The sequence below is a fragment of the Spea bombifrons genome, chromosome 6 (assembly GCF_027358695.1).
Source record: "Spea bombifrons isolate aSpeBom1 chromosome 6, aSpeBom1.2.pri, whole genome shotgun sequence".
Lineage (NCBI taxonomy): Eukaryota > Metazoa > Chordata > Amphibia > Anura > Pelobatidae > Spea > Spea bombifrons.
The window spans coordinates 12058815-12083782 of NC_071092.1; the positions used below are offsets into that span (position 1 = coordinate 12058815).

The 24968-nt window shown below is 39.2% G+C and overlaps 1 protein-coding gene across 3 annotated transcripts in view; it reads right to left on the reverse strand.

The window, feature by feature from the left end:
- Positions 1 to 1855: 1855 nt before the first annotated feature.
- The window catches only part of LOC128500160 (coagulation factor XIII B chain-like), a 169962-nt gene continuing 146849 nt past the window's right edge, over positions 1856 to 24968 (reverse strand). Inside the window, exons 12-22 of one of the 3 annotated variants that reach the window (XM_053469204.1) lie at positions 15918 to 16097; positions 14956 to 15138; positions 13789 to 13962; positions 12751 to 12930; positions 11405 to 11587; positions 10479 to 10676; positions 8937 to 9116; positions 4262 to 4435; positions 3982 to 4182; positions 3320 to 3511; positions 1856 to 2144 (exon numbers count right to left, since the gene is read on the reverse strand). In XM_053469204.1, coding sequence (XP_053325179.1) covers positions 2131 to 2144; positions 3320 to 3511; positions 3982 to 4182; positions 4262 to 4435; positions 8937 to 9116; positions 10479 to 10676; positions 11405 to 11587; positions 12751 to 12930; positions 13789 to 13962; positions 14956 to 15138; positions 15918 to 16097 — 1859 coding nt within the window. In that variant the 3' untranslated portion in view covers positions 1856 to 2130. Of the gene's footprint in view, positions 2148 to 3319; positions 3512 to 3981; positions 4183 to 4261; positions 4436 to 8936; positions 9117 to 10478; positions 10677 to 11404; positions 11588 to 12750; positions 12931 to 13788; positions 13963 to 14955; positions 15139 to 15917; positions 16098 to 24968 lie in introns of all 3 variants that reach the window. The other 2 variants (XM_053469203.1, XM_053469206.1) reach the window with 2 other exon arrangements.

The following is a 24968-nucleotide window of genomic DNA, read 5'->3' on the forward strand; positions in this document are numbered from 1 at the left end:
TTTATAAGTTAATTTATTTTTTCAGATTCCTAGTTTTTTCCATTTGCAATACAGTTTAAAAATTTGTGCCAACATTAATGGGAATGGCATAAGAAGATGGTGTGGTGGTGTCATTTCTATAAATAATCTAAATTATACTCTGAATCTGTGTGCGTTTTTTCCCCCCAAAAATGGTAAGGTCAAATTAGTATTAGCCGAACTATGTATTATCTAAAAATAAAACAAACAAAAACCCAAATGTAGCAGGTTGCCCCAAAAACACCTCCAAGATGACCACTGCCTTGCTAAAGAAGCTGAGGGTAAAGGTGATGGACTGGCCAAGCATTTCTCCAGACCTAAACCCTATTGCCCTATTGAGCATCTGTGGGGCAAACTCAAACGTAAGGTGGGGGACCTCAAGGTCTCTAACATCCGCCAGCTCCTTGATGTCATCATGGAGGAGTGTAAGAGGACTCCAGTGGCAACCTTTGAAGCTCTGGTGGACTTCATGCCCAAGAGGGTTAAGGCAGTGCTGGAAACCAATGGTGGCCACACAAAATATTGAGACTTTGGGGCCAATTTGGACATTTCCACTTAGGGGTGTACTCACTTTTGTTGCCAAGGTTTAGACATTAATGGCTGTGTTTTGAGTTATATTTGAGGGGGCAGCAAATTTACACTGTTATACAGGCTGTACATTGACTGCTACATTGTAGCAGAGTGTCGTTTCTTTAGTGTTGTCACATGAAAAGATATAATAAAATATTTACAAAAATATGAGGGGTGTACTCACTTTTGTGAGATATTGTATGTATTTTTGCAATTATGTAGATAAAGCTGAACATGCTTTGGGGGTTTTATCTTTAGCTGCACATAAGCTGTTTAAGAAAAACAGCAAAGCAGCATACACAAAAAAAAAAATGCTGAAAAAAATACTCAACGTATGGCATATATTTGTGGCAAACTGTCTTCAAAGGACACCAAATAAATACCTTGAGTTTCTACTTCTCAAGAATATATGGTTTCATGGGGGTGGATTTATAGCTGGCTTCTGCCTGGGTACCATTCATCAGGGGGGTGCCGCAAAGGCAGCCTAATGTGGGCCCTCAGCTTACCGCCGTGGCGGCGCAAACTGTGTGAAACATTTTTTTTCCCACCCAGGTTCCTTTTTCCCCTGGGCAGAAAAAGGATTTCCTCACACAGTGCCACCGTCGGGCTGTATAGACGTGTGCCTCGCCCTAGTGATGCTCGGCCGGCCCCCGGACCAGTGAAATCTGTAAGAGAAGTAAGGGAGTGCGGGAGAGTGAATGGGGGAATGAATGAGTGAGTGTTTAGGGGCAGAAATGGGACTGGCAGGGAGTTTTGGACGGGCAGAGGTGGCAGAGGCAGGTTGCTAAAGGGGCAGAGGTTAAACAGGAAACCTGCTAAAGGGGTAGCAGTGGCACAGGCAAGCTGCTAAAGGGGCAGCGGTGGCACAGGCTGTTTTAGGGGCAGTGGCCTACCATGTCAATGTCTAGCTTAATGTATAGTGAAAGCTGTACCACCATCAATGTCTGGCTCAGTATACAGTCATACAGGAGTTACGCTGTACCATATCTGTTCAGTGAACGTTATTTAGTTAAACTTATTTAATTCATTTATAAGTAAATTTATTTTTTCAGATTCCTAGTTTTTTCCATTTGCAATACAGTTTAAAAATTTGTGCCAACATTAATGGGAATGGCATAAGAAGATGGTGTGGTGGTGTCATTTCTATAAATAATCTAAATTATACTCTGAATCTGTGCGCGTTTTTTTCTCCCAAAAATGGTAAGGTCAAATTAGTATCAGCCGAACTATGTATTATCTAAAAATAAAACAAAGAAAAACCCAAATGTAGCAGGTTGCCACACTTTTTTAATTCTGTAATATAGTCTGAAAGTGTTTCCTGTGTAGATGATTATTTCAGTCATTTTACAGTACAAAGTTAGAGAACAAAATTTTTTTTTTTTAAATGCAGTATATAGAACATGTGGAACTTTTGATTTATAACCAGAGTAACATCTCAGCCATTAATGCTTTCTGCAGATTGGAATTGTTGAATATATACATCTGGAAAAAATGCGTGAATATAGTTGAGAGGTCTGGATTATCTTGCTTTTTGCCTTTAGTTCATACCGGAGATCCTCCTAGAAAAAAAAAATATTAATCTAAATGATATGCATTTAGTACAATACAGTTAACGTTATGATAAGTGCAGGTGTTTAGTTTCCATTAGCACCATAGGGAAACCACCTCCGGCAACCACCTCCTGCATGCACTTGTTTACTAACATGAACAATACCAGGAGGCAGCCCTTTCGACTGTGCAAGGGGTTTCCCTAGTGCGCGACTTACAACATCATGTAACTACCGTGAGAGAAAATGTAAGAGAGCTTAGTGTTTTCTCACAGTGACTTTCAAAAACATCTGGGTTAAAGCCAAATAATAATTGTGAGATGTGCCACACTCATTTTTATCTGAAATCACAACTCACCAGAAAAAAAACACTACATTGTTGAAATAAACCCTCAGTTTCCAAGGCAGCCACCTAGCTCCCTATATGGTAGCACTCCCCATAATATATTAATTCATATTAAAACTCATTTGAACATGTGTCATTATATATATCAGCCTGTGGAGGATGCTTGACGAGAGGGTCAATCTGATTTTGAAATTTGAGGCCACTACCTTAAGCTCTTACATGTGCTTGCCCTGCAATTCCATAAATAGGCATCAGGGTTGGCTAGAATAGCAAGCTCTTACACATTAACACCCTACGTGGGTGCTCCTTTTAAGGGATTTGTATACATTTGTATGTAATCTGTTTTGGACACAACTGGCCAGTGCACATTGAACACACAGTCAGCTAAATTTGGTATTAGCCACTATAATATTGGGCCACAAGGCTGGACTTGGCCCATGGTCTGATTGGTGCCAGTAAATCTACCATGTCTGCTTGACACATTTTGTTAAAAGTTTATATTGTTGGTGTTGTCCTTTCACTTACAACAAAAACAATGTAAATTGAGTGTAAATAAATCATATAAACAACCTAAAGTGTGAAACTCTATTTTCTTATAGGAATTACCATACAACTATAGTAACAACATAATATAGGAAATAAACTGAAAGAACAGTGTATGGTTACTTAAAATGTGTCAACTTACATAAGCCATTACTATGACAGAATTGCATCTTTCACAAAGTGCATTGATAATAGGGCAGATAAGGGTAATTTCTATTTTATGGAACATATCAGGATAGCGATGGAAAAAAATGGTAAAATAACAAAAACATAGAGATATAAGGATTCTACTTACCACTTGGTATGCATCGTGGATAAGTCAGTTGAGTCTTGGTACATTTTTGGGTCAGTTCTGATGTACTAGAAAATCCCATCTTACATTTGAATATAACATCTTCACCTTCTCCATAATAAATGTCATTATTGTGCACAGGATCCAGCTCCAAATTAAACTGATCAAATTGGTCTTGATTTAACCGACATGTTGCTATAACACAAAAATGAACTATTTATCAACATTAAAGTTCAAAATATTAACCAATTAGTGACATGTCCATGACTGTCCCTTAATGACAAAAGATAAAAAGATATAATAGTACCATACATGGAAAGATCTTGGGATTGGCTTCCTGGAGCTCTGCCATTTCTGAGGGAGTAGCTTCATGTGGCGGTAGGGTTAGCAACGTTGGGGTAGGGCTAGCCAAATGAAGGGATGGGGTTAGCCCCTGATATCAAATACCAGGAGGCAGAATGATGGTGGGGAGTGAGCATAGTGAAATTTTAATTTTCCACAGATTGAATAACAATTGTTTGACTATAAAACCATTTTGAAGACATAATCCTTTAATGCTGAAATATTTACACAAATATATATTTTTTTTGCCAAGAAGTAATAGTAACACATTGTGCAAAAGAAAATAAATAAACAAACAAATAAATATAGTAATTTATACTTACACCCAGAGAAACACCTTTGGTATTTCATTTTACCATCACTGCATTCCCCTTTTAGAGAAGATGATGGATTTGGATTTCGGAATCCTGAATTGCACTTAATATTAACCTCCTCACCATCTTTATAAATCTTATCCAGATCATCTGATGACTGCAGTGCAATATTTTTCTCCTTAAGGTCTTCTTCCAAAATTTTGCATGGTCCTGAAAAAATGGATTTTCATTTTACTGTCCATAAAGAAAATGTAGTTTTTGATAAACAAGCAGTTTACACAGTACTTACTAAGACATCGCGGAAGGTCAACCCAGATACCATTTTCACATTTAACATTTATAGACCCTGAGAGCGCATAATTCTCATTACATTCAAATTCAACAGATGAGCCTGACTCATAGCTGTCTTGTAGTCCATTCCTAATCTTCCCATTCAGAATTTCAGGAACAGATGTACATTTTTCTGCAACACAAGAAAAACAAATGCAAAACAAAAGGGAGTTACTTCTAATGGGACAGTGTTGAGACTTTGCATAGGCCTAAATTTAAATCCCCAACCCTAAACAAAAAGACTGCTGCTGCCACCCCACAGTCTACAAAACACATAACTGAATAATTGGAAAGACAGTTATTATTTCCTCTGAAGTTTTCAACACAAAAAGACACAAGAACTCCACAACTCCTTTCAGGTCATGCTACTGAATCACATGACAATTTGTTATCCTATGAAAATATATAATGTTATTAAATAATTATTTTTGGGAAAGGTTTGGACATTTCAACATTACTAGGCAGTGTGTTTGTAATGTAGAACTTTGTTACAAGTTGTACATTCAGTCATATAGGTCATATATGGTCATATATAGCCAAATAAAAGAAATAGTAATATTCTCACTTGGAGCTGTCTCTTTTGTGGTAGTGCTGAGGTGGGACTAGTCTTTAATGTGTGGTGAGTAGTTAGAAAGTTGGCTAGGAGAGGGAGCCAAACACCACTTCTCTGCTTGGAGAAAGAAGAAACCAAACTAGAGACCGGAGAAGCAGGTAGGGCCGGATAAATAGCATCATCGGCCTGGTGCTGAGGATTTTGGTGGGCCTTTTTACGGAAATAAAATAGACAGAATCTTAACTCCTCTGCATCCATGTGTACTGGATAAAGAGATCATCAGTGCTAGGAAGATAGTATAAAAAATAATCTTATGTGATGGGATTGGGAGTACATCAGTATACTAAAAAAGTCATGATACACCTGAAGCCACAATTTAGCGCCACAAATAACACAAATCCTTTACTTTTCCTCTCACTGATTTCTGGGCCTAGAAAGTATTCCTCTGAAGTGACTACAAATTCAGGAGGCGTTTTATCTCTGGATAAGTAAAACTGAGATAATTCAATTTATTCCTACAATAAGTAAAGTGCCAGGAAACACATGACCAACCAGACACACCAGGGCAGGATCTGCCACACCGACCCCCAAACACACACCGGACAGGCTCTGCTACACCGACACCCAAAAACACACACCAGAACAGGCTCTGCCACACTGACACCCAAACGCACACACCAGGATGGTCTCTGCCACATCGACACCCAAACGCACACACCAGAACGGGTTCTGCAACACCAACACCCAAACACACACATCAGGACGGTGTGGCTCTGTCACACTGACACCCAGACACACACCAGGCCAGGCTCTGCCACACCAACACACACACCAGGACAGGCTCTGCCACATTGACAACCACATCCGGACGGGTTAAGTTAACAATATTTTTTAAAAACATTTTCCACACTGCTTATGTCTTTTGTGTTTATGCCCCCTTGTGTATCGCCCCCAGTCAGCCCTATGTGTATCTATGCCCCCAGCCTGCTCCTCCCTCGGATATCGATGCCACCAGCCCCCACATGTATTTGTGCACTCCAGCGAGCCACCCCCCCAGCCAGCCCCACATTGTATATTTATCCCACCAGACAGCCCCCCTTTAGTATTGATTAATGTGATGCCTCAACCAGCACCCCCATGTGAATTCATGCCTCCGCACTAGGGCTGCAACTAATTCGTTGGCCAATTATTTTTTCGATTAATCGATTAATCGGATGAAGAAAAAAACAATTTTCGTTTATTTAAAATTTAATGAACTGGATGTTAAAAAACAACTTAAAATTTACATTAACATTCTTATTTTGTTATGATGTAATAAAAAACAATATTTTCAAAGTACAAGAACCCAAACACAATATTTATCAAACTAGTTTTAATAGCTAAACCACTCACTTTGCCCCAGCACTCACTTTGCCCCTTGCCCCCGCACTTTGCCCCTTGCCCCGGCACTTTGCACCCTGCACCCAGCACTTTGCACCCAACACTTTGCACCCTGCACTTTGCACCCTGCACCCAGCACTTTGCCTCAGCACTTTGCATTTTGCCGCAGCACCTAGCACTTTGCACCCAGCACTTTGCACCCTGCACCCAGCACTTTGCACCCAGCACTTTGCCGCAGCACTTTGCCCCAGCACTTTGTACTTTGCCCCAGCACTTTGCACCCAGCACTTTGCACCCTGCACCCAGTCTCCCACTCTGCCCTGCACCCACACTCACACTCTGCCCTCCACCCCCACTCTGCCCTGCAACCACACTCACACCCTGCCCTGCACCCACACTCACACTCTGCCCTGCACCCAGTCTCCCACTCTGCTCTGCACCCTGCCCTGCACCCACACTCTGCCCTGCACCCACACTCACACCCTGACCTGCACCCCCACCCTGCCCTGCACCCACACCCCCACCCTGCACCCAGTCTCCCCCTCTGCCCTGCACCCAGTCTCCCCCTCTGCCCTGCACCCAGCCCTGCACCCCCACCCTGCCCTGCACCCACACTCTGCCCTGCACCCCCACCCCCACTCTGCCCTGCATCCCCACTCACACCCAGCCCTGCACCCAGTCTCCCACTCTGACACTCACACATAGACATTCACACATAGAGAATCCCTTACCTCAGCTATGGACTCGTTCCACTTCCAAGCTTCAAGAAGTTGAAAACTTTATTCGAACTGCAGACCAACATCCTTTCTTAATTGAAGTGCGTCACGTAGCTCAAAGAAGGCGGAGACTGCAGACATCTCTACCCCCAAAACAGCCTGCCCGTGGCATCTCTGCTCCCAAAACAGCTTCCCTGTGCCATGCTATTCACTTATTCACAAATATTAATTCACAGATACTCAGATATTCACTTATTCAGATATTGATTCATTCACAGAAACTCATTAGTTCCCTCATTCAGATACTTATTTATATATATTCATTCCCTCATTCACAGATGCTCATTCATTCCCTCATTCATATACTCATTAATTCATTAATTTATTCACTCAATATCACATACTCATTCATAGGGCTTCGACAATGAATCGATAAAATCGATATAAATCGATTATGAAAATAGTTTTCAACGATTTTCATTATTGATTAGTTGAATCGATTTGTCTCGATTTATAAAATTAATTTTTTCAGAACAAATGCTCGGATAAACATCCTCCGCTTCTCTCCTCCTCTTCCGCTGGGGCTTCTATTACTGAACGTCGGTGTCACGTGACCTTCCGGTGCTCCATCATGGAAGTGGAGGGGAGAAGCGGAGGCTGTCTGCGCGCATCCCACAGACCCCCACCTGCTGCCAGAGAGGATCCAGGTCCCCTGCAGCGCTGCAGGAGATTTGGATTTTAGTGTGCGATGTGCGCAACCTTCGCTACTTCCCTTCACTTCCACTTCTACCTGCCCCACCAGGGGTTAACATATCAATAGAAGAAAAACGGGGCAAATAAGCTCCACTAGGTAAAATAAGCCTGGAGTATTATCTTTATTTTTATGCTCATTAGCCCCGTGTTCCTTCTGTTGATATACTAACCCCTGGTGGGGCAGGTAGAATGTGTTCAGTATCTATTAATTATGTGCATTCTTTAATTTGTGTTTTTTATTTTTTGATTGCTCTAATATTTGATTTATTGTTTGTATTGTTCATATATTTGTAATCCATAGGGGTTTCTTAGTAGGCGTTTTTTGGACGTCTCGGTACGTCTATGGGGGATTGAAGGGGTTAAAATATAGCTTTAGTTATTATGTCAGTAAAATTAAAATGCGAATAGAGAAATGCCATTGTGATAGAGATAAAAGTGTTAATGACACATCTTAATGTAAATTATAAGTTTTTATTTTAAATAAACAAAACATTTGGATATATTTTGTTTATCCAATTAATCGAAAAAATAATCGGCCAACTAATCGATTATGAAAATAATCGTTAGTTGCAGCCCTACTCATTCATACAGCCTCCCCCACCCCTTTACATGAACAGCACATGCCTCTGTGCAGATGTCCTGCTGCATCCTTCTGTGTTGTTCGCACTCTGTGCGAACAACCTCTGTTTACTGCAAAAGGGAAGCAGACGCGCAGCATAGTGTGCGAGCAACGCACAGGTAAGTAGCGGGCCCCTGCGGAAGTGATCGTGGGGGGTCGCCCGGGCCCCCTAGAATGACGGGTCCGGTCGCAACCGCGGGCTAAAGGGGAAGCTGCCCCTTTTGCCTGCATTAAAGACAGCCCTGGCGGCCGCATGACTGGGCCTATTTTCAGGTAGGGGCCTGGAGCTGCAGCTCCATCAGCCCCTACGTTAAACCGGCCCTGGAAGCAGGGCTTCACCTGAAGACTGTAGGTCAAACCGCAGACCCTTCCAGGTATAAACATTTTATTACAACTAACCATCACATATATCCAACACATTTACCGTATTGGCCCGAATATAGGCCGTACTTTTTTCCCCCACTTTAAGTCTTTAAAGTGGGGGTGCGGCCTATATTCGGGGTCTAGCTTTAAAAAAGCACCAAACTTTTAGGGTGCGGCCTATATACGGGGGCGGCCTATATCCGAGCCAATACGGTATATCCAGACATATATTGTCACATCCTATACTTACTTGAAATCACACATTTTGGGTAGTTAAGTTTTCTGTCAACACATGTTGCTGACAGGCTGGTTTCTGGGACCATTCCTTCATAACACTCAAAAGTAACTGTTTCTCCAGGTAGGATTTCCTTAGTTTTGTTCAAATATACATTTCTGGTCTTCATTTCTGATTGTGATAGGTAACAAGAGCCTACAAAACATACATTTGCTTCAGAAAAGTATACAATTAATATATGCAGATTCAAAATAAAAATAAATCTAACTGTATAGGCAAATTCAAAATATGAAAACTCATCCATATATTTCAAAAATGACCGTATTAGGCAATACCATGCTACCATACTCCTACTCTTTGAACTCTATGAATGCGGAGAAAAGTACTAAATGGTTATCTCCCTCTACACAAACAACTTTTTTATCTAAAGATGTTAGCCTAAAAGTGATCAGACTGACTTCCATCACCAGTCCATTCACTGCATAAGTGAGGAGCTGAGCACACTTTTTGGGCAAAGCTGACTCCTGTACTGTAAGATAGCACAAGTAGAGAATGTACAACACAGAGACCAAATGGGGATTTTAAAATGTGCGCTCAACACCAAAAATAAAAGATTCTGCAAACCCTACTTTTAATATAAATAAAACCGTATGAACTTATATAATGCTACCCACAACTTAAATACTTACATGTGAATGTATAAAATACAAAGACTAAATAGATATATAATAAAACATTTTATTATAATATAATTGAGAGCAGAAAATAAGTTTAATGTCACTGCTAAAAAATAACTCATCTTTACTTTAGCAGATATTTTAATAATAACTTAGTATGTCATATAACTGGGTGGGCTTACCCCCATCTTGCCACCAATGGCTTATATTTAAGCGCTTTGAATAGCTTGAAATGGGTAAGACATTTCTAGTATTGGTTCCCTGCCTCTGCTTTCACCCCTCACATTTATGTTTTCGCTTAATAATAGGATTACATTACACGCTGAAGCTGTTCAATTGGACTTTTTGTTCCAGTTAGGCCTAGGACAGTAGGTGCAGGGAAACTACAGGTCCAGGAAAGCAACAGGTCAAGGGGAGCAACAGATCAAGGGGCGCAGCAGCCTCTCTGCCACATAACACGGAGTCAATTGCCCTATTAAAGTGAATGATATCCCTGAAGCTCTGCTTATTATCACCTCTCAAAATGGCCCATTATCACTATGGAGGATTGTACTGAGCCAGTTTAATTCAGCAATGTACTGCTCTTTCATAAAAAGCAAAGATAAAGAGGTGCAGAGGGGCCAAGGGTGCCACTGCCTTGGGACAGTCCTAGGGAAGCACCAAAGAGAAATATTAAATTAAGGATGAATTAAATCCTGAGAACACCCAGATAGCTGCCCATATGGAACACACATAGGCTGGATTTGTAATACTTGTATTTGTTGTGGCAGTCTTTACCACTGAATGCAATTACAGAAAATGTAACCATGAATTTACATATATATATATATATATATATATATATATATATATATATATATATATATATATAGGGGCTTACCAGTCTTGACACACTTAGGATACGGGATTACGCCTTGATTACACTTTGTTCTTAGTTCTGTTTTATTAGCTATTTCATGTTCACGAATACAGGCGAATTCAATATTGTCACCATGTTCACTATAGAGTTTAGAAGCAGCTTCCCATCTAAGTACGATGTTATTTTGCTTCATTTCAATCTCTTTTGCTGTACAAGGCTCTGAAATACAAAGGAAGCATTTGATTTAATTTTAATGATAGCTCAACTAGTGAATGAACTATTTCAACAAGATGTCCAGAGTCCCAGTCCTAAAGATTTTGGTGGTTTAGAATATACAATAATATGTTAACAAAGCAATGCCAGACATCCTATGTAGCCTATTGGCAGATGTTTAAAATTGGAATAAAATATGCTGTTTATTGTATAACAGTACATTTTAGCTAAGTCCTATAATCATCCAGTCACTCTTTTCCTGAAAGAAGATACACGCTAAATAATTAATTTCAGTTTCTTATACAAAATTTCTCTTTTGCTGACCAGCTGCCTGTACACTTTTTTACTTAGGTTGTATTACTACAAAAGAGATATACTCTGCTCCTTTTCTAAATAAGTAAGCAATCAGGAAAGTGGTGTTTTCCCTGCCCGTCTCCCCTACTTGTCATTTCCTGCTTTTATTTAAATTTGTTTTATTAGGCTGAACAACGACTTATTTTCCCAATAACTTGCTGGAATGTTTGAATTTTTTTCTTAAATATGTCAGGGAAGATATAACCCCTTTAAAAATGCATACTATTTCTTTTTAGTTAAAATTAATATTTGCATAATTGTCAAATGATACATTTGTTAAAGTATGAACACAACATACCTAATATTTTCACAGACTGAGATATTACATTGATCCGAATACAGCTCCGAAGTTAGCTTTAAAAGTAGAGCTTTGCACAAACCTAGACAAGTTGGTGGCTCGCCCCATACTCCATCCTGGCATCTCACAAATTTATTTCCTTGCATTTTATAAAAATCTGGACACTTATACTCCACGTAAGAGCCCGATTCATAATAATTCCTTCTTTCTCCAAGGTAATCACCAAACTTAACAGTAGGTGGTTTGATACAGCGTTCTCCTTTTCCTAAAAATAAAAATATTATTTAATGAAATTATTAAAGAGATTAGGTAAATGTTATGGTACACATAAAAGTGAAATATAGTATCATGAACAAAAACAAGACAAAACAGCTAATAGCGAAAAGTGTTACTAATAATAGACACAGTCCTACGATGTGTTTTGGGGTCAATTGTTGTGATCAGAATAATAGACCTCCAGGGGACTTGACTGCCCAAGAGAGTGATCTGCCCCCTGGTTTTACAGAAGAGGAACAACTACGCGCCTGGAACTGCCATCCTAGACATAGTCAGCCTAGGCTAGAATAAGCCAATGGTGATGAATTATCAGAGAAAGAGAGTTTAAGAGCAAAGAGGACTCACATTTGATTTCCTAAATTCAACACATACCGCCACGCCATTCAAGGTGTTCAAAATCCTTAACTAATATAATTTCTCACAGATTCTGACCAGTGCATGAGTATCTCTGGAAGTGGTAGGTTTGTGTGGATTGCAATGGTTGAAGTAGAAGCACTCCAACAGTGGGAGCTACCTCATTTAGGACTGAGGCTAGCGGATGGTTGTGCTGTGCTGTGGCAACATCGGGGCAGGAAGAGATAGGTATATTGTACAGGAGAGGCAGAGGTATGTTAATTGTAAGGGTTATGGTCATGCTTTGGACACCTGAAATGTTGCAGTGGCAGTGTATGTTAGTGAATTGGCCAGCTATCAAGTACGACATAGCCTACCCAGTATTAATTTGCATGCATGTGCAAATATACCTTCTCATGACCACTGGCAACAATGCAGCTCTGTGCTGGCACGCAGTCTGTATTAAATAAAGATCCCCAGATTCCATGACTATCCAGCACAGTACAATACAGTACACAAGGTCACCCGAATATCCTTAACACCACTAGCAATATAGTTATACTCATATTCACATCATACAGAAGACAAACTCTTTTGTCATAAAAGCGTAGATTGAATTTTTTTTAAATCAGGATTTAATACTTGTGTCTATAGATTAATTTAAAGCATTACCATTTAAAGTTTAATATTATTACTGTAAAACAATACCTAGAAATAAGAATTTGTATCTTTACATATATTTTCATATAAATGTATTTCCTGAAAGTATGCTTATCTGTTACAGTTAAAAAATGTTTTGGTTGCATAAGGAAAACCTACTCCTGCACACTGGTATAGACTTCCATTCTCTTTCCTCACAAATGGCTTCATCCTTGTTGTTCTGGAACGCATAACCACTTCTGCATTCATAGTGCACCTTTTCACCAGATTGATACTCATTCTTTACAGGATATTTCAGATGCCCATTGTCAATACTTGGCGGTGAATCGCATGTGGTTGCTGAAAAGTAAAGCAATAGCATTTGTACTGAAATTCTTTTTAATTATAATTTCCTATAGTAAGTGAGTTAATGCATATTATCTGGGTCAACATAGAAAAATATATAAACAGGGGCCAGTGGGCAAGGCATGCAAGGGCCGACTGCCCTGTTATGGTTCTTGTCAGCTTTAGATATGAGGCCAGTATTTAAATACAACCTTACTTTTTGCTAAACTCTTACTTAATAATCAGCTTTATCACTGACAGGAATACAGGAGTACACATCCACTGCAGCATTACTGCTCCACACTGACTGAAAATGGCTGCTGTGCTCTCTGATCTGTGTGTAACGCCACTATTTTATGTGAGAGGGAAGAGAGAAGGAAGTGTACATTCCAAGTATAACATGCTCCTAGGCTGGTCTGAAGTTTTTATAAGTGTTTGACAGCTATTTTATATTTAGCCACCATGGTTTATTAAGTAAGATATATATATATATATATATATATATATATATATACATATATATATATATATGTATAGTTTGGGATCACTTTAACAAAAGCACATTTCAATGACTATTGGAATCTCTTCTAGGCATACAGAGGTCATTTATCACTCCCATCACTCCTGTGTTCCAATGGCCATTTATGGCCCATCGTGATTTGTCTGCACCTCTTTTTATTTTTTTTATACATTACCTTTCTGTAAATGTCAGAAGTTTGGTGCATACTGAGGCAGATTCACCGGGTGCAATTGCAAATATGATAAAGCAAAAGATATATAACAGTGTTTTGAGGTTGTTCAAGTACAATTAGATACAAGATTAAGCAAACTTCCAATATGACTCTCATAGCTTTAAATGCCATAATTACTTACATACACAAGTAGGGATGTTCCACCACTTCCCTTCTAAACACTTAGATGGTGTGTTATCTGTTTTCTTGAAGCCTTTGTGGCAGACATATTCTATGCTGTCACCATGTTCATATCTTACTTTTCTCGATAACGCAGCCCCATTTGCAACAGGTGGAGGCTTTTCACATGAATCACCTTGACAAAGAAAAAACAAGCAACAAGGATGATTGATTTTTTTACATTGAAGCCAATATGAAAGAGAAATATTGTATAATTATTAGTGGATCACACAGGAGAAGTGTTTTATAAATAAGAGGTAGATATGTACATGTTCAATGTTGTGTAAGATAAAACATAGAAACTTCAAACTTATCTCAGCTCCTTCAGCAGGATCAGTTCTCCTTCACAAAAGAACAGAACCTGGTCTCAAGTCCTTTAAGCTGTTTCTATATAGAGTGAACAGTAAGGATCCGGTTGATCCATTTGTTCGCCTGTTCACCGAAGACTGGAGGAATGTCACAGCTCATATTTGACACAGAAGCCTAATAGGTCCAATTGAAAGCGCTGAACATATTTAGCGGTATGAGAGTCAGTGCAATACATCTATCATCTATGCTTATTGCTGATACTGAAAGTACTGCACAATGCACTTTATTCCTTATTTTCTCCTTGTGAGGTTCTGATCCTTTGTGAAAGAGAAATGATCCATCTACACAAGCTGGAATAAGTTTGCAGTGTTTATGTTTTATCTTATACAGCTTTTACTGTTAGACATTATTTGATTTTTTTAGCGCAAATCTTCACTTTTCTATTTTGTATACTTTTCTTCTGTGCAGCTTATATACACGAGCGCAGTGTGTACACCTTTGTTTCACTACATGTATTTATCCCTTACAAGCTCCCTACTGCAAAATTATGCGATCAACTCAGTGTTCTGCTGCACAATAGACTGGTTACAAGGGAGATCTTTCATCAGTCTACCGCCTTTTAATGTGATAAAGATTAAGACTGTGGAGGGGGACAGTTGGAGGGGTCAGTCCTAGGCAGCCCCAAAGGTGAATATGTCATTCGATACATTTTCACTGGATGTATTTTCACTGTGTGGCATGTTACCAGTCTGTTGTGATTAGTATTAGAATTTATCTTTAAACTTTCATTTTACAAATATTTACTAAAAAAAAATCTCACCGATACATTCAGGAGGAGACAACCACTTTCCTTCCGTACATTGGCTTTCCACTGACCCAATAATGTGGAAACCACGGTTGCATCTGTATTTCACAATGTGGCCTGTAAAATAATCTCTGCTCTTGGTTTCTTCAATTATCTCACCATCAGTTATAGAAGGTGGTTTTTCACATTTGTGTAGTTCTTAAACAGACAATTTAAAAAAGAAAAATGAATTTATGGCAGATATGGCACCTTCTAGAATACCTTTTTGTTTTCATACTAATCCTAATTGTACAGTAAAATCCAGCAAGTTAACAAAATCCTTCTGTAATAGGGGAAGTATTATTCTTAATACATCAGAGAAATGGAAGAGGTTAAAAGCCACAGAATCACAGAGGATAAATTAAAAGCTCTGGTCATTATAATGAAATCATTACCTTCAGAAGGTAGATTCTTTACCTGGGTTTCAATCGTATACCAAAGCTACACAATATACAGTTTTTTTAAAAGAGCAATGCAACATAACTAAACATATTGTTATATACAGGAAGGAAATGATTAATGATATATTGATACCAAGACAGGGGTCCCTTTAACTATGCATTTACAAGCTTATTACATATTGAGCTGCTTTTTGGATCATTTGTGATCAGCTACACAAAGACAATCAGAGTATTCTGTAACACTGAGGGATCCCTCCTGCAAGTCAGCTCTGACACCACATGAAGACAATGCTCAAATTTCTGTTCAGTCATTGAGACCTCGTTACCCTGTTTCTAGCTGCAAGTAGCCAGTATCTCACCAGACAGCCTGACCTCCCTTATACTACCAGGGAGATTTTCCTGTTGATACAAAATGCATTCCATTCGGGGGGCAAAAATGTTGGTTTTGCAGTGGGAATAATATTAAAGCTACTGACATTAAAGGGTTAACACACATCATTTCCTATCACACAATAGACAAAGGTAAACATTACTCACGAATGCACTGTGCAAATGAATTCCATTTTCCATTTTGACAATGGATTACTGCAGGTCCATAAAGTGTAAATCCATGCACACATCTTATCTCAATTGTATCACCATCATAATATTCATTCTTTACTTCTACTATTTCAGCATTTGGCGGACTAGATGCAGGTGGACATTTCAGTCTTGCTTCTAAAAAAGACAGAAGAACTGAGCGATGTAGGTGGTTTCAAGAAATCTTATATGTTTTTTCGATTTAATTTTTTTAAATGTACAACACGTACTAAATTGCACTAAACCTTAAATTCCCCATAATAATGGATCATGACATAATCAGAACAGAATAATACAACAGAATAGGTTTGTTAAAACATTTTGTTAAACTTTCTATTTATATACAGTATGCTATTAACATATTTTGCTAAACATATTGGATAGGAAATAAACAAAATTACAGAAGTAATGGGAGGGAAGTGCCCATTGCACAATAGCCAATAGTTTTATAGGGTAATCCACCCCATGTGTGTTATTTGTTATTGTGCATCTAATGTTATGTTTTTAAATTTTGGTTGGGTTTTCTAATTTGTCTGACTAGTTTAAGATATCAGTTTGAAATTCAGATAAATGAATGGCACCATCCTGTACACATGTTGTGTCATGTTCGGTCTAGAGTTTTACCATTTACATAATGGTAAATTATCATGTCAACCACCACATGTTTGTGCTGAAGTTTTTAAAAGGGAACAGTAGCATTCCAGATTCTACCAAACCCAGATTTGCTAATTTACATTTCTTATAGTTTGTGTTTCCCTTTCACTCATCATTAGAAAATTACCTATATTTTTATTTTGTGATGCTTCCTCACTACATATTGTAAACAAATCTACCATAAGATATCCATGAGTTGTATCTGACTTGAGAAGTAAAATAATCCATGGCCCTTTTAAGCCAGAAGCCTATAAATAGCATACTTTTATTGCCTAGGAGCAGTAGCGTACCTAGCGGGGGGCGGGGGGCGGGGGGGCGGTCCGCACCGGGTGCCGCTCATCAGGGGGGTGCCAACCTGCCAGGACCCGGCACCCCTCCAGAGACGGACAGTAATGTCCGCCGCTGGAGGAGCAGACTCGCAAGGGAGCGGTATCGGAGGTCTTTAACAGACCACCGGCTCCCTTGAGTGATTTTAAGCCGGTTCAAGGATTTCCCTTGAACCCGGCTTAAAATCACTCAAGGGAGCCGGAGGTCTGTTAAAGACCTCCGATACCGCTCCCTTGCGATCCGCGCGGCAACAGCTGTTGTGCGCCGGGGTTTGTTGTCAGATCCCGGCGCACAACACTGAAGCCGCGCCCACCGCTGTCCGTGCCCTCTGAACCCCGTGCCCTCGGAAGAAGACAGAAGAACAGAAGAAGAAGAGGAGCGAAGAGCAGGAAAAGGAGCTGTAAGGAGAAAGGAGGAAAGGTAGGAAAGCATACAGTGAGAGTGGATTGGTGTATGTGTGTGGATTGGTGTATGTGTGTGGATTGGTATATGTGTGGATTTGTGTATGTGTGTGGATTTGTGTATGTGTGTGGATTGGTGTATGTGTGTGGATTGGTATGTGTGTGGATTGGTGAATGTGTGTGGATTGGTGAATGTGTGTGGATTGGTGAATGTGTGTGGATTGGTGTATGTGTGTGGATTGGTGTATGTGTGTGGATTGTTATGTCTGTGGATTGGTATATGTGTGGATTGGTATATGTGTGGATTGGTATGTGTGTGGATTGGTATATATGTGTGGATTGGTATATGTGTGGATTGGTATGTGTGTGTGGATTGGTGTATGTGTGTGGATTGGTGTATGTGTGTGGATTGGTGTGTGTGGATTGGTGTATGTGTGTGGATTGGTGTATGTGTGTGGATTGGTATGTGTGTGGATTGGAATATGTGTGGATTGGTATGTGTGGATTGGTATGTGTGTGGATTAGTATATGTGTGTGGATTGGTATGTGTGTGGATTAGTATGTGTGTGGATTGGTATGTGTGTGGATTGGTATGTGTTTGTGGATTGTTATGTGTGGATTGGTAAGTGTGGATTGGTAAATGTGTGAGAGTGATGGGTGTTATGCTGTACCATTTCCAATGTATTTTTCATTATATAATTATGCTCTAAAGTACATCATAACTCCCATCACTCTATACTGTTTCATACAGTGGCAGAGCTGGGAGACAGAGGCCTTGCACCCCCACCGCAGGACTCCTGAAAGGTAAGTGAACTTCAAAGAGGGAGAGGGTAGATAGTTAGGAGGGGTAGATAGGGAGAAGGGAGTGAGAAGGGGTAGATAGGGCAGAAGGGAGCGAGAAGGGGTAGATAGGGCAATCATACTCCTATCATGCCAAGTCTGCGAGTGCCTCCTGGAATCTGGGTATGCCTGGGCATGATAGGAATGTGATTACTGTTAACAATTATATATATATATATATATATATATATATATATATATATATATATATTGTTATTTAATTGTTTTGTCCTATTTTGGTGTGTTACTTTAAATAAAAGTGTTAGATTTTTTTATGGTGTGTGTGGGGGGGTCATATTCAGTTTCGGCCAGGTAGTTTTAAAGTGTGTGTGTGGGGGGGTGCCACATACAGGATCCGCCCCGGGTGCCAAATACTCTAGGTACGCCCCTGAGTTGGAGTGTGTGACAAGCTTAGCATAGCCTGAGACTGATGCTCATTGGTCATTTACAATGCTGCAAGTTAATAAAGATAAGGTAATACGCGTCTTATAATGCAAAATGTGTACTATTGTGGGGAGGATTGGAGAAGCTGTAGTGGATGTACAAAATTTATATATACCACTTACAGGGACTGCATCAGATATATTTCCCCCAATATATTTTAGGGCAAAAATTATAGTTTTTGGTCAACACACAAAAAAAAATCTTTGTAACAAAAACTAGACATTTGACTGGGCTTGCATACAACTTGCTTTAGTTGTTTATTAACACCCTAACGACCAATGACACGTCATTTGATGGGATGATTACACGGCTCAAACGAGACACATTGGGGATGGGACATAGATTATCATTTGATATGATGTTTTTTTGGTTTTCTGTCTATATTAGGTTAATTCACACTGGTCTTACACCACTGGAGTTCACGTTAATGATCTAATTATGTCACTAATTAAATAATATACAAATAGGGTATTTTTTGCTCTCTCTCTCTCTCAATTACGTCACTAATTTAATAATGTATTGGTGATTTAGGTATTAACCCCTTCAATCCCAGGGGTTTTTGGTATCTCAAAGCCCAGAGCAATTTTGCCATTTTTGGGGTATGTCGGTTTAGCGATGATTCTCTTTTCCTGTGAATAGTGTATCCATGTAAACTATATATTGTTTTTTCAAGGAGAGATAGAGCTTTCGTTTGATACCATAGTTGGATGATTAGCTGAAAATTTAGAATGAGAAATTTAGTAAAAACTAGCGAAGATTAGAAAAATAAACTAAATTTTTTTTTACATTTTCCCTCTGAATCCTCACAAAATTAGGTAAAGTGATGGAAAATCCCCTCCAAGTTCATCAATTCAGGTGTCCTGATTTCAGAAATACCTAATTTATATAGATTTTCCAGACTTTCCCAGCACCAGGGAGCATACAATTAGGTGTACAATTTTGTGTAATTTTTATGCCTATGGCTTAACGGGTTTGGGGGTTGTGAACGGGGGCAGGAGGGTTATACTGGCTAGATGTTATGCTAGGGCAATGGGATGTAAGGTTTTTTTAAGAATTTTTTTTATTATCTTTTTTTATATATTTTTTTTAAAAAAATTTTATTTTAATTTTTTTACATTTTTTTGTTTTTTTTTATATTTTTTTTCTTACACAGTAATGGTAAGAGGTCCTCCTAGGGACCTCCTGAACATGCCAGTGATGTCACAGTGACATCACAGCTCACATTATAATTTTTTTTAGTATTATTTATATTATTATTTTAATGATTTATTTAATATTATTTTTTAAATTAATTAACTTTTTTTTTTCCAGCTTTTCCGTTTCAGGACGGGAGGGGGAGTGAGAGAGATGGTCTCTCACTCCCCTCCCCGCGATCCCCCTGCACCGATCACACTGTGATCTCTATGCAGGTCCTCACAGACCTGCATAGAGATCGCAGCGTCTCTGTGCCTCATCGGAGGGCAGGATATCCCCGCAGGGGATATCCTGTCCTCCGATGACCTTTCGGGTTACGTCAGCAGTGGCGCAACCCGGAAGGGAATGCCCGATCGCGCGTTTGAAACTGCGCGATCGGGCAGTTTACCGGTAACAGCTTACCGGCTTTCATGCCGGAAGCTGTTACAGGCGATCGGACAGCAGAAAGCCGGCAAAGCCGGCTTCTGCTGTCAGTGGGGAGTCCAGGCTGTCAAACGACGTGTCCCTGACGCTGCAAGAAGGGCTGGACGTACCGGGACGTCCATAGGGGTTTCTTTGTGGGCGTTTTTTGGACGTCCCGGTACGTCTATAGGGGAACGAAGGGGTTAATAGGGAAATGTTTATATTTATTTTTTCATTCAGACTGGCCTTTTCTAGAAATACACCACTGGAGATTCACGTTAAAGATCCAACTACATCACTAATTAAAAAATATATTGGTGATTTAGGATACACATAGGGAATCTCTTTTGTTTCTCTCTCTCTATATATATATATATCAGGTTAATTCAAACTGGTCTTATTTATTTGTTGAATTACACCACTGGAGTTTCATTTTAATGATTCAATTATGTCACTAAATAAATAATGTATTGGTGATTTAGGTATTCATATGGAAGTTTTTTTTCTTTCCACTCTCTTTTTGCATCTCCCCCACTCCCCAAACCCTATTATTCATTTATATAAGGTATAGGGTAGCATTCTCGGAGGGAAGATAGCCTTCTACCTTGTGTCACAATGAGATATAGAAATTGCACTGAAGATGTAAACGGCATGATGGGATAAGCTGGGATGTTTTCTTTATGTGTCTAATAAGTTTTATGTGTTATGTTTTTTATGTTTTTGTTTTGTATCATTTGTTGATTCTGGGGGACTGGAGGAACCCATTCCGGTGGTTATTGATTAAGGTTAGATTGGCTTCGGTAAATGTGCAGGGCCTAAATTCACCATATAGAGCAGGGGCGTCCAACATGCGGCCCGCGGGCCAAATGCGGCCCGCGTGACCTCGAGGTGCGGCCCGCGTGAGATCGTCAGCCAGGATCACAAGCCCTGCCGCTTACTTGTGGGAGGGTCTATTCTCTGCTCCAGTCCTGCCTCCTATGTGGGGAGAACGAGGGAGGCCGCACCCCCTGCTGAAGTCTGTGAGCGGCATCGAGAGCTGTAGTAGGTAAGGGGGTGGGGGAGGTTGTTTGAATGAGTATGCCTGTGAGGGAATAAATGTGTGAATGAATGAGTATATGAATGAATGAGTGTGTGTGACAGCATGGATGTATAAGTGCTGGAACCAAGGTATGATGGGACTGTGATTGCTGTTAGCAATCATACTCCTATCATGCTATGTCAGCCAGTACATGCTGAAACCTGGCTAGCTGCCCCCCTTGTGTATTGATGCTGCCAGCAGTATGGGGTCTGCACTTACAGCCACCCTGTACCAGCATGTACTGGCTGACTTGGCATGATAGGAGTGTGATTGCTAACAGCAATCTGCTAACAGCAATCTGCTAACAGCAATCACAGTCCCATCATCAGGTTCCAGCATTTACTGGTTGCCTGGGTATAAAAAGAGTGTGTTTGCTGTTAGCAATCACACTCCTATCATGCCAAGTCAGCCAGTACATGCTGAAACCTGGCTAGCTGCCCCCTTGTGTATTGATGCTACCAGCAGTATGGGGTCTGCACTTACAGCCACCCTGTACCAGCATGTACTGGCTGACTTGGCATGATAGGAGTGTGATTGCTAACAGCAATCTGCTAACAGCAGTCACAGTCCCATCATGCCTAGGTTCCAGCATTTACTGGTTGCCTGGGTATGAAAAGAGTGCGTTTGCTGTTAGCAATCACACTCCTATGATGCCAAGTCATATTGTTGATTTTTTTTGTACAATTGTGGTGTGTTACTTTTAATAAAAGTGTGGTTACACACTAAAATTGGACAAAAATTACCGGTACAATGCCCAGCCCACCAGTACATGCTGGAATCTGGGTATGCCTGAGATTGCTGTTAACAATCATAATATATAATTTTATTTGTACAATTTTGGTGTGCAACTTACTTTTATTAAAAGTATGTGGGGGGGGTCATTTTCAGTTTTGGCTAAGTGAACCCTGAATTTTCGGTTTTGGTCCAGAATTTTCATTTCGGTGTATCCCTAAAATAAATAGAACTATTTCATTTTAACTTATCCAGAATCCTGAATTTGTAGTCACAAAACTTTCTAGGCCCAGAAATCAGTGAGAGGAAAAGTAAAGGTTTTGTGTCATTTACTTTATTTTAATCTGCATATCTTATTAAAGGCCATATTTTCACGCACTGAAAAATGAGTGCGGCCCTCGCACGTATACAATTCTGATGAAGTGGCCCACTGCAGAAAAAACTTGGACACCCCTGATATAGAGGGTCATTTGTGTATAAATTTCATCTTAGAAAATGAGTCGATATCAGATTTTTCCAAGAGGCAGACAGATAAAATGAAATGAGGCGGTAAGCAGCTTCCAACTAAAAAATTTAAAACGGAGTGGCTATAATATTTTCTTAAGCGATAAATCTGAGGATTGATTATCAGATATTGGATCCAGAGGGTTGATATTTGATTTTGATTTGCAAAATAAATGATGTAAAATATAGTTTAGTTAATATATATTTACTTGACAAAGCGTCGGTAAGATGTTTAAATAAGATATTAAGAAAGGTGGAGTAGATCAAAACGGGACATATTATGGTGGCAGGTAACTTTAATTGCATCTAAGACGTTAATATAGACAAAAAACTAACTCATGGGACAAAAGTAGATGAATCAAGCTAGATTATTGAAAAAATGTTTTAACAGCTATGATACCTGAAGGACCACGCATCCAAATGAAAGAGACTATACGTATATATCTAGAGCTCATCTTTCTTACTCTAGAATAGACATGATTTTGGGAAATGTACATAAGACTAAATTATGTATAATATTAGAAAACGTCTGGCCGGACCATAGTATTATGCTTACTAATTTCAGCGATGATTATTCATATAGGCCAAGAACTACTTGGAAAATTAATGATTATCTGTTAAGGTCTCAAAACAATATAGAGTGAAGTTATAGATTGCTTTTTATTGAAAACAAAGCTGCAGATGCTGAAATAATTGGTGTATGTTTAAATCGGTAATCAGGGGACATCTTATCAAAATGAATAATAAACAAAGGAAAGAGAAAGGATTTAAATTATGCGAGAAGGTATCCTCTGAAAACAAGATTATTTAATCTCAGGAAAAAGCACAAGAAAGGTACAAAATTCAAAAATTAATAAATCAGAGACCCTTAAAAGCGCAAACTCAAATACTACATTAAGGGCAATAAAGTTGCAGAGAAACTACAGAAAAAGAATGCCATAAATAGAATCACCAAACTAACAGAGGGCGATAAGTCTTATATGACTTCCGGGAGCATAGGCAAGGTGTTTAATGAATACTATATAATTATATAACTTATTGCAATTCCCAGCTGAAGATGCTATTGAAGAAAACTTACCTAAAACAGATACCCTGACAATTTCAGATCTACAACGAGATAGACTAAATATCCCCATTACCATTTCAGAGATTGATAGAGCTATTTCTGCCTTAGACAATTATAAAACTCTAGGCCCTGACGGTTTTAGCAACATATTTTATAAAGTGTTTAGAAGCAAAATAAACACACACACCTAGTCAAAACTTTAAATAACATTGTACAATAGGGTAGTTTTCCTCCTGAGAAGATTAGTGCTAACATACTACCAATTTGGAAACCAGATAAACAACCTATAGAAGTAACCAACTATCGGCCGATCTCACTAATAAGCGTAGATGTGAAGTGATTCTCTTCTATACTAGCTAAAAGACTGGAAGATGTGATAAATACCGGAATCTACCCGGACCAAATTGGTTTTGTCCCTGGCAGGACATCCAGTTATAACACTAGAAGAACGCGGCCACCAGGAGGAAAACTCCCCTGTTGACAATAGCTGTCGACGGCGAAAAAGCGTTCGACAGAGTAAATTGGAACTTTCTCAAGAATACGTTTTTACCTTGCTTCTTACCGTCTAAGTTTGTAAACAATCTAAATCTATTGGAGACACAATGTAAAGTCTCTAATAGATGGTATTTGGTGTCTACCAGAATATCTAAAATGTACTCTGACAGTTCCTCTATTGGTTGGAGATGCAACAAAGTATAGGGCTCATATTAACATGTGTGGTGGAACCGCGAGGATATCAGACCTTTATGGTCTAAGGCTTTTGATTTCATTAAAAAAAGACTAATATCCAACTAAAGAAAACACCAGAATTGCATGTAAAATTGCCTAAAATGAGAAGAATCGATCTACAATATATTACCAACAACCTAATGGCTGTTAAGATAACAATTGCACGAAATTGGAAACAACCTCATCAGCTGCTTTGGTCTACTGTTATACAATTTAGCCTCCTTAAAATGGAAAAATCATTGCGTTGGCCATATTTAAATTCCCCAAACAATTATGAAATTTGGAAATTTTGGCAAGATAAAATAGACAGAAAAATATCGGGCCGATGCACATAACTAATATTGACTGATAAATATTAGCTAATCTATCTTTGGGTAAAGTGTACCGTACCTATGGTTCTCCTCCATGCCTCGTGCAATAGGTATATGATATTTGTAGTTTTAAATACCACACATGGAGTTTTATATGCATGAAGACTACCTTTATCGATAATTAAGCCGAATAGGAGAAAGGATGAAGCACAATTGTTTCTATTTTTAATTATAATAAGTTATCTTATAACTTTGGTATTTGTATTAAATTAACTATGTAAGAGTGATTCTTTTTTTACTTTCAATATTATGTAGACCAAAACATGG